The 17,531-nt window shown below is 35.9% G+C and overlaps 1 protein-coding gene across 2 annotated transcripts; it reads right to left on the bottom strand.

Moving 5' to 3' along the window:
• Positions 1–11: 11 nt before the first annotated feature.
• LOC143225848 (uncharacterized) lies at positions 12–11,082 on the bottom strand. Of its 2 annotated transcripts, none has more exons than XM_076455976.1 (3): positions 10,639–11,082; positions 5,866–6,067; positions 12–4,975 (listed from the first exon to the last, which is right to left on the bottom strand). In XM_076455976.1, exons 1-3 carry the CDS (start codon positions 10,799–10,801, stop codon positions 4,843–4,845), a joined length of 498 nt encoding a protein of 165 aa, XP_076312091.1. In that variant the 5' UTR covers positions 10,802–11,082; the 3' UTR covers positions 12–4,842. The 2 variants fall into 2 exon arrangements, with proteins under 2 accessions (XP_076312091.1, XP_076312090.1); XM_076455975.1 differs by having other exon boundaries at positions 3,554–4,975; positions 5,866–6,070; positions 10,639–11,072.
• Between the last annotated feature and the right edge of the window lie 6,449 nt (positions 11,083–17,531).

Here is a 17,531-nt window from a genome sequence, read left to right as displayed (position 1 = left end):
AAAATGGCCATGTAACTCATATATATGGAGGTCTTGCAAAATACCGTACCTCCATGTTGTATCATCAGCCTTCTCGATGTTAAAGAATATTGATGTAAGATGTTGTTGTGTGAGAAATGCTTCTCTGATTGACATTCCAATCCAATCAGATGGTCCACGGTGGAGTGCTGTCTTTGGAACCCACACTGGGTGGGCGAGAGGAGGTTGTTTGATTCGAGGAACCAACGAGCATTAACCATTCTCTCTAAAGTTTTACAAAGACAACTCGTCAAAGCAATTATACGGTAGTTTGAAGGAATCTTGTGGTTCTTCCCAGGCTTAGAGAAAGGTAGGACAATAGGCTGGTGCTAGACATCAGGAAAAACATTCTCCTGCCAGATCTGGTTAAAAACAATAAGAATAGCAATAGAAGCAGGAGATAGATGGTGCAGCATTTCATATTGTATGTCATCAGGTCTGACTGATGTTCTGCCAGACCAATGAAGGGCCAGTTTAATTTCCACCAGAGACAATTATAGTCATAGAGACAATCAGCTCAAAAGATAAGAGGTGATCGCTCTGCCCAAGTCTTGATGGTTAAGAAGGTGGAGGAAGAAGTAGAAGTGTTAGATAACTGGCCAAAGCTTTTCCCTAGAATATTGGCGAAGCTTCGGGTAACAGCTACTTCCTGGCCATCAGAGAGCAAGATCGAGAGGGGACAGAATTATATTGCCCACTGACCTTTCAAACCCTGACACATATGACTTTGGAACTGGTGGTAGAAAATACGATGGTTGTGAACTTAATCCAAGATTCCTTCTGCCTTTGATGTCTTACCCATCAAGTATGCGCACAGACCTGCTGGAAGGCGATTCAGTGCAAGAGTGTGGAAAACCTATGAAAAGTATCCCAGGCCTTACATGTTATGTGGCAGGCAGAATTCCATCACGATCGAGGATATCATGGAAAACGTGTTGATATTTTAGGAATACACCGAGCAGCTGTCTGTATAATACAGTCAGTTACTGCTAACACACAGTCTTCTATTCATGGCTTACAGATGATGGCAGGATCAAGTTCTGTGAAAACAGTGAAAGAGGGCTAATTTGCTTGATCCAGCTTCCACTGGGACTCACAGGTTGGGTGACTGGTCTCTCTCAAAATTATAGGAATGATCACTGCGTTGTGATTTATTGTCAACCCTCCATGAAAAGTGGGAGAACAGTGAAGTGGAGCACATTGAGAGACCAATAGCAGTAAAAGACAGACTAGGCGCATGACGATAAGTATAAGAACTGCTATTAAAAAAGAAAGGTTGTGATCAGAGAGCGACCCCTCCCATCAATATCAGCACTTCCCCAAAGGAAGCAACGAGCACATGTCAAGGAACCACGACATGACGTCTTCGAGTGACTGAACTGCTGACACTGGAAACAACTGAGAGGGTTTTGAATGTATGGCCCTACCCCACAATTAAGATAACCTGCCTTAATGGTAGCAGGTGGGCGTGATGATGTAAATGTCAGAATGAGAACATTGGTCGGCATTGTGATTCCATCTTTGCAAGTGGAGATATGCCTCACTGCAGAAACTCCTAGAGTGAAGAAACCAGCGAGAATCTATAACTCAGGGATATTCTTCAAATCCCTCTCAACAATAACTCCTCATCATGAATTCAAAGTAGCATGAGGTGTAACCTCAATAGGTATATCCCCAATCGCTTTTGAATGCAAGAGGAATTCACTGTGTTGAGATGTGAATGTTTCCACCAATATGTCACCAGAGCAAAGCTTCTTTACTGACTTTTGAGAGCCATCAAGTTTCTCTAGTCGCTTATGAATGAAAAAGGATACTTCTTCCCTAAAGGTTTGTCTGAAAGAAAATGTATTATAAGAAAATAAGGTAAAACAGGTGTTACAGGTGTTGAAGATTGCTGCTCAGAATCTTCAAGACATGGTCGTTTACCTATGGACTGTTTTTCATTATTTTAAGTATTTATTTGGAGGATCCATAATAAAAAAGGAATATTTCGGTGCCCACTGACCCCACCCACAAGGGGACGCACTACAATGCCAAACAAGAACACTGCAGCAACGCCAGGGTTTTGTGAGCACTATACCCAAACACCAGCATCAGATACAATGTCCACATCACCTGTTGAGAATATTCTAGTACTTGACTGACCCTAGCTCAAGTGGACCAGCCGATTGACCCAAGGGGTCCACCCCAAGACTGCCCGTCTACAGGAATTCAAGGCCAAAGTGGTGTGTTAGGGTTGGACCCCTCAACCACCAGGATTCTCTTCTCCCCTTCTTGGATCACCTTGCATGGCAAACAAGTGGGTGGATGTTTAGATCCCAGAGGAGGTAAACTGAAAGAACAGAACCGTCCTTGGGAGGTTTCCTCACCACGTACAGGAATCCACACCGAGGGGACAACATGCTCTTCATACACAGGAGCGACTATGAAAATATATAAAAAAATGGTAACCTACGCAGTTTAAGTGAGTAGCACAATATATTCAAAACCCAAGCCAACAAAATACATAACCCACAGATGAACATATGCAAATTAAAGAGTTTGAGGTCACAATACTTCTGCATTTATATTCACAACTGAGGAATAATGGATATTGTGGTTATTGATATAGAAGGCATTTGTGTAGTAGTCCTTACCTGGACTTGCATCGCATTAGGTTGATTGTGTAGTTGCCTTGAAAATGAAGAAAGACATATTCATTTGGAAGGTACTGTGTTCAAAAGAAATTACTTCTTAAGTTATTTTACTTCTTCATATACACAAGGGACCAGACGTAGTTTCAAAGTTTGTTATACGTGGAAAGAAGTCACTGTTTAAAAGAGCAATGGGCTCTCAAGAACACTGGTTGTTGTCAAGTGTGGAAAAAAATCTCCTAGTAACACCAAATGACATCAATGTAAAATTTACTATCAGGTTTGTATATTAAGATAGTATCAGCAAGGCACTAGCTGACACTGGGCATCGAAGTGGGACCAAATGAAACAAATACCTCCTGATAATGATTCATATAATTTACAAATGAAAATTAACTACCAGATACACAATTTGCTCATTTATTACAAGCCTAGTGCTCAGTCATTACAATTGAACCATTACTGATCTCTGATCTAAAGGAAAATGCCAATCTTTCCAATACATAAAATAAAACTTATGTTCTGACATTTAAAAATGGTGTGTTTCATTATTATATGTTTGAAAGTACAAATTTTAATTTTTGAGAGTAGGAACTCTTGGAACTAAGCAACCATTACTGTGCAAGTTTGAGACCATGTTATCATTGTGTTACTTGAATAAATAACATTATTATTTGAATAACTGACTTCAGTGATCGCTAAAACCACATCCAGACACCAAATGTAATTTTATAAACCAGCATCAGCTGAGAATTGCTGTATAAAAAATATCTTCAACCTTTTACCCCATAACTAATTCACAGCCTCACAATATTTTTCCTTTGCTATAATAATATGTGAAGACTTTGTTTAAACAACGTGCACAGATTTGATTCCCAATAATAATTTTGATAATTTATGAATAAAAATTTTATATCCTATCCTAGATAATAATATGATTAGATTTACTTACTTTCACTATAAAATTTACAGTCAATGATCACACGCAAGTGTGAAATTATACTTATTTTTATAAACATGTTTGTATGGATACAGTACCAATAACTTTGACTTAGTGTTTCTCAATATGGAATAATCTTGTGTTAATTCCATAACGTACACGAGGCACTGTGCCAAGAGTACATACGGTGCAACATTTCCTGACATTCACAAAGTCAACAGTTCTTTACATCGATTGGTTTCTAGCTGTGTTGTTTAACACAAATTTATGCATAAAATTATCTGTGTTCTGCCCACCATGAGTATTGAAACCTGGTTTCTAGTAGTTTAAGAACAGACATACTTCTGTGCCACAGGGATCGGCTACAAAACTACTCATTTTGACAACTTGCCGAAGTCTGTGGTAAATAAAGGCAAATAAATTGACAATAATTAGAACATATCGAAATATCCAACTCAGACATACACTGATTTTTCTGACCTTTAGTTTTGTTCAAACCTAAAGCAGGGATAAACACCTGCATCCCTCTGGTACAGCGGTAAGTCTACGGATTTACAACGCTAAAATCAGGGGTTCGATTCCCCTCGATGGCCTCAGCAGACAGCTCAATGTGGCTTTGTGATAAGAAAACACAAACTCTAACACCTATGCCTTTAATCACTGTCAGGAATTAGGAAATAATCCCATTACATTCGTTACAAAATACCCTATATCTGTACAAAACATGTTAATTGTAACACAGATAAGCAATTTAAATTTTGTTTTGCTTATTATTTAAATATGTTATCTGTGCTGTGCTGTGCTTAGCACGGATATCGAAATCTAACTGTTAGCGTTATAAGCCCTCGGAATCAACGCTGAGTTACTAGTGGGTGGCAATAACTTATATATAAAACGAGTTATTTGCAAATTTGTACTTGTACTTGATAAACGATAAGAAACAGAATATTGTGTGAATATTGAACTAAAACATCCTTTAGTTAAAAATGAATTACTTACTTTAATGAAGTTTGTTTCAGATCATAACCACATTGTGTTATCTGTTGTGTCTATCGCGGAGAATAGAACTCCGGGTTTGTGCATTGTAAGTCCGTAAGCTTACTCCTGTCCTATTGGAGGACACTTTTATGGTGATAATATTTTAATACAAAAATCAATGAATAAAGTAAAATTAGAATTATGCAGAAATAACACTGCGTACGTACAATTCTATATAAACAAGGTTGAAAAGTATTACAACACACATTTCAGCTAAGAGAACGAAACATCAAAGCAAACACAATTTGGAAAAAGTATAAATATATAGCCACCTGGTATTTCAGATAATGGAAGAATTTCTTTTCGTAACTTTTTGTTCTCTTCTTGTAGAAGTATATCGTGGAGCCTGAAAACATAAAATTTAAAATCTATAAAATGTAGTTTGGTGTAGTTGTTTTGAAAATCACTTTTTTTAATAAAGTACTCTGGCTATTTCGTGCGTTTTTCTATTAGATTTTTATTTATTTTAATCACAATAATTTACTTGTTTCGTCATATATGTATAAAAACGGTTTGAAATTTTAACGCGATACATTTTTCTAATTTCATTTCAATATAACATACTAACGTTTAACCATGAAATTAATACTAATCACTCACAATCTGTAAAGTCTATCTACCTCCTAATGCTTGATATTTTCCACAACATAAACTTGGGTATGGAACATCAATCTTACTGAGTAACGTGTTATGTGTTGCAAAAACTGGTATAACTAACTCATTATAATTATACTGTAACATGATGGCAATTATAAAATTTGAAAGGTGGTATTTCCCAAGAAGCAAGTAACTACCATAATCGTACTTAGACATGTTAATACGCAGAACATACGTAAAAGCTTGAAGAATATATTTAAGACAAGGAAATGATATTCACTCTGACTATATCTTAAACAGAAACAGTTCAGAGATCAATAACAATCATGCCTACCAAAAACATGTGCAATGGATTCTTCATCAGCCAAAGCTCATTACCTCTATACTTCCCTGAACTGTTGGCTCGTATTTGGGTTGTCTGTGCAAGTAACAGTGACCCTTTATTAAAGTCTAAAGCAACTTCAATAGCCGTTTGTAACGTTAAATGTCAATGAAAAAAAAAGCTAATATATAAATCAAATGGCTATTTAATTACTTGACAAAATTCGAGCATCTGATGCAAGATTAAAAAATAAAGTACACAAAAAAACGTAAAAAATATCATCAATATTTGGTTCAAAAATAAAACAAAATTCTCACGTGTAGATCAATTCATTTTCTTTCCTTAAGAGTTCATTCCTTTGTTTCCTCAGATGGAATAGTTGTTCTTCTGCCTCTACAATATGGGCTCTCGCTTCAGCCGAGACATTGTGGCGGTGCAGTCCCCCAGGAAATATGACATTCTTCAAATATTCCAAGTAGTCCACATACTTGAGGTTTTCCTCCTCTTCTTCTGGGGGCACTGCTAAATATTAACAGTAAATGTAGAACCCAATTATTATAAAGTAGCGTTTAAATGACTACATTAGCAAAAATTATTTCGTGTTTTATTGGTGAGAAAGGGCATTATTATTATTTACACATGTTAGCATGTAAAGTTGAAACGAACAGGTTAATACAAAGTAACATAAAAGATTTATTTGCAAAAGAAATAAAATGAACACGAATAGCTTTGTTTGTTTGTTTGTTTGTTTTGAATTCGCACAAAGCTACTCGAGGGCTATCTGTGCTAGCCGTCCCTAATTTTGCAGTGTAAGACTAGAGGGAAGGCAGCTAGTCATCACCACCCACCGGCAACTCTTGGGCTACTCTTTTACCAACGAATAGTGGGATTGACCGTCACATTATAACGCCCCCACGGCTGGAAGGGCGAGCATGTTTGGCGCGACGGGGACGCGAACCCACGACTCTCAGATTACAAGTCGCACGCCTTAACGCGCTAGGCCATGCCGGGACATTAGAAGGAAAGCAAAGGAGTTATGGACAAAAAGAAGATAGAAAGGGCTGTGTCAGGGATCAATAACAATTATGCCTACCAAAAAAATGTGCAATGGATTCGTCATCAGCCAAAGTTCATTACCTCTATACTTCCCTGAACTGTTAGCCCGTTATAGAGTTGTCTGTGCGAGTAACAGTGACCTTTTGTTAAAGTCTAAAGCAACTTCAATTACCAGTGTGTAAAATCTATGTACCATCTTTAGTTCTTATACGTAATTAAGTACACAGAAACCAACCTATATACAATGTTTAACACGTTTGTACTGAAATACCTACACATGTGGCTTCACATGACTGTATAGTAGTGGTACACGATATTACCGTTCGCTAACAACCTTGATATTAACAGTAACGAAGGCATATTTGGCCAACATGCTGGTATTCATGTTTGGTTATCAGATGCTACCTGTTTATCCGTTCGTCAGCATTACATTCTCTTAACTGATACCATGAAAATAGAATATAAGTAATCACTCGTGGATTTGTTTTTTTTTTGTTTTTGAATTTCGCACAAAGCTACTCGAGGGCTATCTGTGCTAGCCGTTCTTAATTTAGCAGTGTAAGACTAGAGGGAAGGCAGCTAGTCATCACCACCAACCGCCGACTCTTGGGCTACTCTTTTACCAACGAATAGTGGGATTGACCGTCACATTATAACGCCCCCACGGCTGAAAGGGCGAGCATGTTTGGCGCGACGGGGATGCGAACCCACGACTCTCAGATTACGAGTCGCAGGTCTTAACACGCTTGGCCATGCCGGGCCATCACTCGTGGAAATAAACAGAAATGGCCAATTCTACCCTAACTAAACATCCAGGTCACATCAAGTACATACACTCACAGTATAATTAAGCAGAAGTTCCAGGGATAGCAACAAAATTACATAACACAGCAATCAGCTCAAGTCGTTTTCTTTATGTATTAATACTGTACCCTCGAGGCTACAAACCATTAAAATATTAAACCACTAATCGCAGACTGAGTTTAGAAGAATAATACATTCTGCCCAGATTTATGTAATCTGTCACTTTCTCATTTTGACATTTCCTCATCGACATTCAGGTATGTACTACCAGCAATTACCTCCTCTTCAGCTAAGTAGAGATCACAACAAATAGTGCTTTTATCACTAAAATTAATGTGTTCATCCATCTATGATTTCATAAGATATTAGTGATCATGTGATGGACTACAACTAATTTGGTGTATGAATAGTTAATAAAAATACTTAATTTAAAAATTCTACGCATACGAACTACTTTATTAATTCTAGTCTTAACTTATTTGTAAACAGAAGCCCTTAGAGATTATGTTTACAGCAATCCATTGATGTCATTAAACTGTTATACATTATTCACGTATGATAGCGAGGACCGTTTATAAACTGACTTTTAATTGTCAATGAAATAGTTTAAGGCGAAATGAATCACATCTCATTTAATATCGGAGCAAGTGTGCACGTCTTAAATGTATATATTACCAGCAACACCACGTTTGAAATAGTGTTTGTTTTTATTTTTATTCTCAATTTTAGTTGGTGGAGCTTTAGCAGCTTTAACATTTTAGATAACGGCTCTTCTTACAGTATTAGACGTAGAAGGCAATTAAAGTTTCGCACTACTTTATATTAACCGAAAACCTTGGAGAAAAAGCAGTAATAAATGATAAATATATAGATATGTTCATTGTGTGTGTATGTTACTCAACAAGAGTTCAAAAGGCGAACATGGTCACATCTTACACAAGTAACTAAATAACAGTCGCATAATCTTGCATTAGTATCCATTAGATTCGATTGAAAGGAGTAGATAGATCCAGGCTCATTTACCCTGCACACCTATCCCTAAACCCCCATCATGTCTGGATGACTTTCCGAAGTGTTTAATCCCTTTGGTTATATAATTCTTCCTTTAGTAGAGGACAACGCTATACAGATAAGGACAATCCCCACCTCAAACCAAGTCTACCTGCCAGTTTTGATCCTGCTAGCTTCAAAACTAAAATTTGTGGACAAAACGTTTACAAACATACAACGTGAATTATTATACAGGAAGAATTTTTAATGTACAAAATAATTCAGTTGCTAATACGAATTTATAGTTTTGGTTACAACTGGTATGAAGTTGAAATTTGTTCATGGTGAAAAACGAATAACCATCAGAGTACTTACAGGGATAACACCTATGTATTGGTGCCCGGCATAGCCAGGTGGTTAAGGCACTCGACTCATAATCCGAAGCTCGTGGGTTCGAATCCCCATCACACCAAACATGCTCGCCCTTTCAGCCGTGGGGGCATTATAAGTTATGGCCAATCCCACTATTCGTTGGTAAAAGAGTAGCTTAAGAGTTGGCGGTGGGTGGCGATGACTAGCTGCCTTTCCGCTAGTCTTACACTACTAAAGTAGGAACGGTTAGTGCAGATAGCCCTCGTGTAACTTTGCGCGAAATTCAAACCAAACCTATGTGTTGGCCATGCCTACACGTTTTTATTATTCCATATTTTTTCAGTATATTTTCATCTACGGCTCAAATTTTTTACATTATTTTGTGTTTCTTGATGTGTGTGTGTGTCTTGTAGTATATATATCACTACACAAAGCAAGTAATGAGAACACCACCAGATGCTTTATAACAAATTGAATAATTGATTCTTCGTTAAAACCGTTAGCGGAATAGTATTTTAAGATAAATATATCACAGTGACTTGCAGAGACAATAATATCATCAAAGCGCTTTAATTTTATCATCGTTTAGTTTTAACTAGACTTCAAGATTCACACTCAAGAAGTTATTTAAAGCAACATTCAACAATCTAACAATTTAAACACACTTAGATTGTTGAATTTTGATTTAAATACTATAACGTGTACTTGATAATGATCGCGCCAATGGTCAAAACATTATATATGTTCTAAAAAGTAATCTTTCTTGCTGTAAAAATTGTAATTTGTAACAAAATAATACATAATCAGTAAGTAGACACAAAACAAAACTATTAATTCAACATTCACAGTTGACGTCATATATAAATTTCATTACTCTATTTTAAAAGCTCATTTTAAAAGAACCCAAAAAATTATTTTTTATTTAATTATGAGTTTACATCAGATTTACGAAAATAAATCCATTTTTTATATTACTTTTAATTAGTTTTTATATGCACTTTTGAGCATAAGTTCAATTATCTTACAAATTTACATTTTGTCCTTATAAGAACAGCTGTAGCTTTATCCTAAAATCCAGTTTGTAATCAGAAACTCAAAACGTTTCTTTTACCACATATGGTTTCCCCGTGGGGCAGTGGTAAGTATGTGTGATTTAGCCCAAAACTACGCAGTGGGTGATCTGCCTTTTGTCCACAGCAGGTAATCTAAACCTGTATTTCAACGTTGCAAGTCCGTACATCTGCTGCTGATCCATCTGGAAAAGTAAGTTTACAGACTTATAACACTAAAATACAGGACTCGATTCCCTGCGGTGAACAGGGCATAGACAGCCCATTGTGTAATTTTGCGTTGAAATAACTCTACCACGAGCGAGGCATTTTATTTAACGGTCTTTCAATTCATTTTCCAACTCTGGTATAAGAAATAAATTATTTATAACAAGTATTAAAATGTTACAAAGCCAGAGAATATCAAAATACGTAACCAAGAGCATAAGCAAAACAGTTTGAAAAAAATCCTCTCACTTGTTAAAAGGAAGCAGCAGATTTTATGACAGAGTTAATGAAATAAACCAATACATGAATTGAAATATTTTGTATTTTTAATTCGAGATGAAGCATGTTAACAGAATTAATTCTAATCTTATAGGCTTATAGTATTCGAACAGGCGATATTGGTAGTAAAAGAATGATCATATAAACTCTGAATACATATTTTCTGTTATATAGAAACATAGTAACTTCGGAAATCTACACCCTGCATGGAGAATGTGTTAAATGCTTTTTATAGTAACACGCTATATTAGCTTTGTTCATTATTCTATAAAAAAAGTCAACTTTTAAGTTTGTAACAAATATAAAGCATACCAGAATATAATGACCAGTCCTCTGGCTCATCAAACCCACAGGCCTGACTTATTTCTTGCATCAAGACACCTGGTGATGGTAAAGTGTGATATTGTGATGTCATTTCCAAGTTAAGTTTTCCACTGTTTTCCAGCATATGTTTCTTTATAGTACAATCATCCATCACTCTGAAGTTACTTTTTTCAAATTTGGATATTAACAAAATCTCCAGGATATATCTTCTATCACACTTTGTAAGTTTTGTAAAAATCAGGATGAAATTGCTAGATGCTTCTGTTAAAAACAAACAAAAACACAGATAGTAGTGACAGCACGTCTTTCGCTATCTCTCTTTCAACCTCTTTCCTGATACATTTAAAGACGTTGTTAAATGAAATGGCACAGACGCTAGTATAAACTGGTAACACGTGTTTCGAAAGGAGACTGTAACGGTTATAATCTACTTCGCACATGGCCTTTCGTAATAACTTTGTGACGTCATTTAGCAGCTGGCGTGGAATCACATGTGTAGTTCTCATAAAGGCAACTTGAAACTAACCTAGAAAAGAAAGTGTTAACAATAAGAATAACAAACACGTACATGAAGAAACTTAATATAACTATGTGAGCTTAATTAAAGACTTAAATTTCTATAGTTTGTAAATAATATTCCGACTATTAATTCACAATGAAACCAATGAACTGAAACGCTAAAATCTTGTCAGTTAAGATTGGTAAATCGGCCTGTTTCAAGTTTCTGGTTTATCGTCACGCCGTTAGTTTTTGTAAAGCCAGAATTCACCAGTTTTCACTGGATCTGTTATTAGAACCATGTCCGGTAATTACTCAGAAAATTTAAAGATCAAATTATATTTGAAGTCGAGTAGGTCAGATATCAACAAATAAAGGAAATAAAAGCAGGTAAAGCAAAAACTAAACAAAGTAATATTATGGTTACAAGTACTGGGCGTGGTATTTGTTTGAGTGTCGGTTAAATAATGTACTTACAGGTCTAAAGTGAAGCTTTATGCATTTGTTTTGTTTGTTTGGAATTTCGCACAAAGCTACTCGAGGGCTATCTGTGCTAGCCGTCCCTAATTTAGCAGTGTAAGACTAGAGGGAAGGTAGCTAGTCATTACCACCCACCGCCAACTCTTGGGCTACTCTTTTACCAACGAATAGTGGGATTGACCGTCACATTATACACCCCCACGGCTGGGAGGGCGAGCATGTTTAGCGCGACGCGGGCGCGAACCCGCGACCCTCGGATTACGAGTCGCACGCCTTACGCGCTCGGCCATGCCAGGCCAGCTTTATGCGACATGTTTGTTTCAAGAGGTTTAGACTTGAAAATTTGTCTTTTAAAAGTTTCATAAGCCACGAACCATCTATGAATGAATTGAAACACGTCTTCTAGTTTAAGAGGATATATACAACATTTGTAAACATAGTCTAGATTTTGGAATTTGCTTTGGTACTAGAATTAAAAAGTTTGCTTTTCCGGTATATTTTTAAGTTGTTGGAATATTAAAACATTTGAAAATTGTTAACACTATAATTGCAAATAAATTTTAAGTTATTTGATGTAAAGAACATTTTAAATAACTGATTTTTTTATCATACTGCTTCTACCCACAAAAAGGAACAAAAAAGGGTGAAAAACGAAGAAATATGAATAGTATAACTCAAAAAAATTCACGTGGAAGATGATATACTGCAAGGTTAACAAAACAGGGTATTCTTCTTGGCTTGGATCACAAACCAAATTGTACATATGTGTATTTATATCACCAAGCTTAAGCATTATCTTCATAAAGGATAAACACATTATATTCTGCAACTTTTAATTTGAAAAAAAATCCCAAAATTGTGTTATATTGCATTATTTAATTAAATGACAAGTGAAAACCAAAATCAAATTTGAAGAAAAGTAGAATGTAAATTTTACACAAATAAAGCTAAAAATAAATTTTATATCTAACTGTAAAACAAGAAATGCAAATGGCCCGGCATGGCCAGGTGGTTAAGGCCCTCGACTTGTAATCTGAGGGTCGCGGATTCAAATCCTCTCCGCACCAAACATGCTCGCCCTTTCAGCCGTGGGAGCAATGTGACAATCAATCTCACTATTCGTTGATAAAGTTCAAGAGTTGGAGGTGGGTGGTGATGACTAGCTGCATTCCATTTAATCTTACACTGCTAAATTAGGGACGGCTAGCGCAGATAGCCTTCGTGTAGCTTTACGCAAAATTTAAAAAGAAAAAGCAAATGATAAATAAATTTTGTTAGAATATGTAGCAGTGAGCTGTCCTCCATAACCTTTTGGTTTAAAGTTGAATCCATTAAATTCATTCTTTTTCTATAATTTTCAAAATTGAAATACATGAAGACTATATGCCTGCTCGTCTGTTTCTTTTACAGGATTAACACCAAGTTTTTTCATAGTACACCAAGTTATTCTTATTAATTTTGCTGCATGTTTACCAACTGATCTAACAGACAGTTGTTTAAGCTGTGATTTTGTAACTTTCACCACTGCGTTTAACTTTTAAATTTCTTACTTTCAGTTAACAGCAAAACAGTTTTGCATATATTTATGTAGTTTTATTTTCCAAGAAATCTTTAAGTTATCTTGTAACTTTAAAATTAACTTTCATTTTTGTTTGTGCTGTCACCCATAATTTAATTAACTATTTTTTTTACTTCACCAGTGAATGAATAATAACATATAACCTGCCATAGAATACCAGAGCACAGTTTTTACCACAGTATTTGCTTGCGTAGAGTTTTCTGTTATTTATTGATGAGTGCATTTGTCTGTGTTTTTTTTAATTGTTACTGAGATGATGCTTTGCATTTAATGAAATGGAATTTGTTACGAACAGAAAGACTTGTAAGTAGCAAGAAGAGTTAGTTACTTAGGGTAGCTGGTTGTCAGAGAGAGATGTGTCAGGTCTTGAAAAAATTCTTTCTTGGCCATTGGACTTTTGTAAATACTACAAAGACCCACTATTCCTTTCTTACTGAAGTCGTTACTTGAAAATGAGAATTGCTAAAATCTGGTGCACCCAAAATAGCCGATAAAGTTGTCATCTTGAAGCGTACTCTCGGTTTACGGGAGGCATGGAAAACTGCGGATATTTATTGTGCCTTGCAGTTCGGTTAATCAAGTTAGTCTTTACGTGACTTCCAAGCGTTTGCAGACTATAATAGCCCAAAAGCAGCTCTGATTAATGCTGTCCAGACGCCATTTGGTGAAATTGACGATCTACGAGGCAGACTCAAGCTCATCCTTGATAAAAAATATATCTGTCAGGGCCACCAAAGGGCAGAAACGTGGTGCTCATTTGGATTTACGAGTACATGAGTATGCTCACTCCAACATACCTCTAATATTTAGAGTGACTAAGTCTGATGCTACCCAAAAATATGTTGGTGAGAGGTTAAAATTGAAATCACATTTTGTTGTGATCGAAGCTATATAGACCCTTCCCCTGGTATTCAAGGATGCAGCTAAAGAAGGCCTAGAACATTTTCTAAAATGTTTCAATCAGATAATTGCCTAAAATGGCTCGACTTAACAGCGGGAAATACAATGTTTAAGCAAAGTTTTGACGATCCAGCAGCTGGCTTTATGAATCACTTGAGTGACGAGAGTGAAATATAGTTTTAGCAAAGTTGTTTGAATCCAACATATAACAGAAATGTCCATTAGTAGAAGATTAAAGCTTGAAAGAGGAATCTTTCTGTGCTGGGTACATTGCAAAATTGCGATGGATATTTATATAAACAAGTTCACCAAGGGGTTATCTTATCACTTGGGTGACAGAAACATTTTCACTTTGATAGAAATAGTTTCTGTGGCAAAGATGTTTGATGTCATGACCTTGATTGAATAAGTAGTAATAGAGACAAGAAAGACTGCAGAAGCAGCTGTAGTGGCTGACCCTCAAATTTACTATTCTTCTGGGATGACTGTCTCACACCAAGCTCAAACTTTGCTGATAAAAAACTGGCAGTCCACACATCACAGACTGCAACACTAGGCTCTAAGTAATTAAAAGTTATTCCTATTTTATACATATGTTTCAGTCAAGTCTGCGCTTAGGCATCACTCTTGAAGGGAAGACCATGCATCTGATTTGGATTAGAGTAATGGGGTCACTTAAAGCAAGGAAGGGAAAGCTAACGGTTTTCACCAACTGCACAACAGGTTTAGAAGAGTCATCATCAAAGTGTAGTCGACAGTTTGCAAAAAAGTTTTGGTAATCATTTTAGGTCTCTCAGAACAATTCATGGTCAACTAAAATTACTAAGAAGCTGAGAGCACTAAGGATATGGTTCAGTGTATGTTAAAGTGTATCACTTTCACAAAGTGAATAGTCAAACAATAAAAAAAGGGAAAAAGAAATTGATTTTATGCAATTAATCTTGAAGCCCTTCGGCTGCCATGGATTAATAAATGCTTAGATGCGTTGGAATGTCCTTAATGGTTCATCATTTTTTGCCTGGTATTCAGAAACTGTAAAGTCAAACTGAGTGATAAGAGCACATCTAAAACTACTTTTAGCTCTCGAGATGCTTTGTGTGAGTTTTATAATGAAAAAGATGCTTTGTCTATACCAATAACATTTAGATATTTGGTCACATTTTCAAATATACTGATGAAAACCAAAGCATTGTACTTCAGCAGGCGAGAAAAACAGGCTTGAAGCTGATATAAGAAACGTATATGCTCATAGAATATTTTGCTTTTACATGTATCGTGGGAAGAAATAGAGTCTCTACAGATTTTGTAAAAATTACAGACGTTTCAATCTAATTTAAAACCAATGTGTATATTAGAGGGATTGAGGAATGTGAGAAAGCAATGTATTTATCATAGAAATATTATAAAGAAAAAGATTCCACTGCAGGTTGGATGCTATAGTTATTATTTTGGAAGATCCATAAAGAACAAATGAAGGATCAAGAATTGATGTTGATAACCCTTATCATGCAGCAAAGTAAAGCATGATCAGCCTAGCTTGTGAAACATAGGTCAAATTCACGTACCATATGGTAGTTATTTGAGCAACTATCAGTGCAGGAAATTGAGTTGAGCCATTGTTATAAGCCTCTGAAACTTTTCTCTCACCCAATGTTGTAACTAACGATCATCAGAGTTCTTATGCAGGAAATTCTTTATACTTTGTGCAGTGCAAAGACTGGAGACAACCAAGGTGTTACATTCACTTGTCCTGACACGCAACAGTGGTTCTACCAACTACAGTTAAATTGAAACAGTGTTGTGAACATTCCACTGGTTTAAACAGGGTAAACTCCTTTAGAGAGAAATGTCGACTCACATTTACAGATAATATCCTAGCTACTGCTGGTCTGCTCCCAAAATCTGAATATTTAATTAGCACGTGTTAGTCTTTAAATAATTTTCATTGACTGGCTCAAAGTTTATCCATTGGTCAATACTTCAGCATAGTTTCTTACCGAGGTGTTAACAGAACACTGGATAGTCCGTTGCAGTGTAACTAATAAAATTATATGGACCATGGAACTAATTTAAATGGCCAGCTGTACTCTGAGTTTTCTAAAATGTCAGATGTGGTGAAGATGCACATTTTGCTTTATCTTCCTAAATCTCATGGTTTACCAGAACTGGTGATACAAACAACCAAGCACATGGTGATAGAATATCTTGATAAAAAAACAACTAGAAGAGTATTGAATCTTAACCTTTCATGATTAGTATTGAATATACTTTTATTCAAGTATATTCACATCTTATCTTTCTAAATTTCCATGCAGCTTGTGTAGTGTAATCAGGTAATTCTCCTGCTTGCATTCACATCAGGATGCTTAGCAATTTTGTTGGCATTATGCTTAATATGTTGCAGAAATGGAACTCGCTGATGTCAGGGCAAACTCAAACAGAAAGTAAAAGATCTCCCACTGAAAAGAATCGCTATATGTATAGCTCTATCGAAATGAAAAGAGGTGAGTAACATGTTCTTGTTGCTACCAATTACTTCATCAAATGTACTGACACATTAACACAGTCCATCACATATGTGTTTGCTGAACAATGGATTCCATCTGTTTACACATGCAGATATTTACACAGTTAAAAGAGTTAGTTTCAATATGTGCACTTTTCTATGTCATCCTCAATCTGATGATTTGGCTGAAGAACCGTACAGACTGTCAAGCATATGCTTACTCAGTTTATTAACCCTTTTGTGGACAATACACGTATATGCTTCTATTTTTACATCATATTACAACCAACAAATATGTTGTAATATATGATGTCAGCATTGAATGATTCAATGAAACCAATTATTGCCAACTGCCTACTCAATGTGCTTTTCGAAACGAACGATAATCTGAAACCTGTAAACCTATTTAATAAGAATTGCCACAACCTAAACATCATCACTCAGATAAACTAATCAGAGTTGGAAGAAAGGAGAAAAAACAAAACGAAATACTTTGTTATAAACATCCATCAAGATAACATTTTGTTTCATCAACCGCAAAATGGGTAGAGTTGTGTGTATATATATATATATATATATAAACAGTCTGTTTTAGTAAGTGTATGAGGAACAACATCGTAATTACCCTTTTTGTCATGACATGGCAATTAGCCAGAATCATTTTGTTTATTCTGTTAACATTGTCATTTAGGGTTCATAAAAAAACTACTACATCAATTAAGCATGAACAACATTTAAGAGAAACATCTTGCAAAATAGAATATAATTTGACTAATTTATATAGTCTACGTTCTTTGGCTGTGCTGGAGTATAGCCTTCCCATTGCACTTCAAAAAGACTGGTATATATAAACCAGTCCGTAAGTCGCGATCTCATAGAGTAACAGATCACAAAGTCGCATTAACATATGCACAATAT

This window comes from Tachypleus tridentatus, chromosome 9 (genome assembly GCF_004210375.1).
Source record: "Tachypleus tridentatus isolate NWPU-2018 chromosome 9, ASM421037v1, whole genome shotgun sequence".
NCBI lineage: Eukaryota > Metazoa > Arthropoda > Merostomata > Xiphosura > Limulidae > Tachypleus > Tachypleus tridentatus.
The sequence above is the reverse complement of the archived record's forward strand: the minus strand, read 5'-3'. Positions and strand labels throughout refer to the sequence as shown.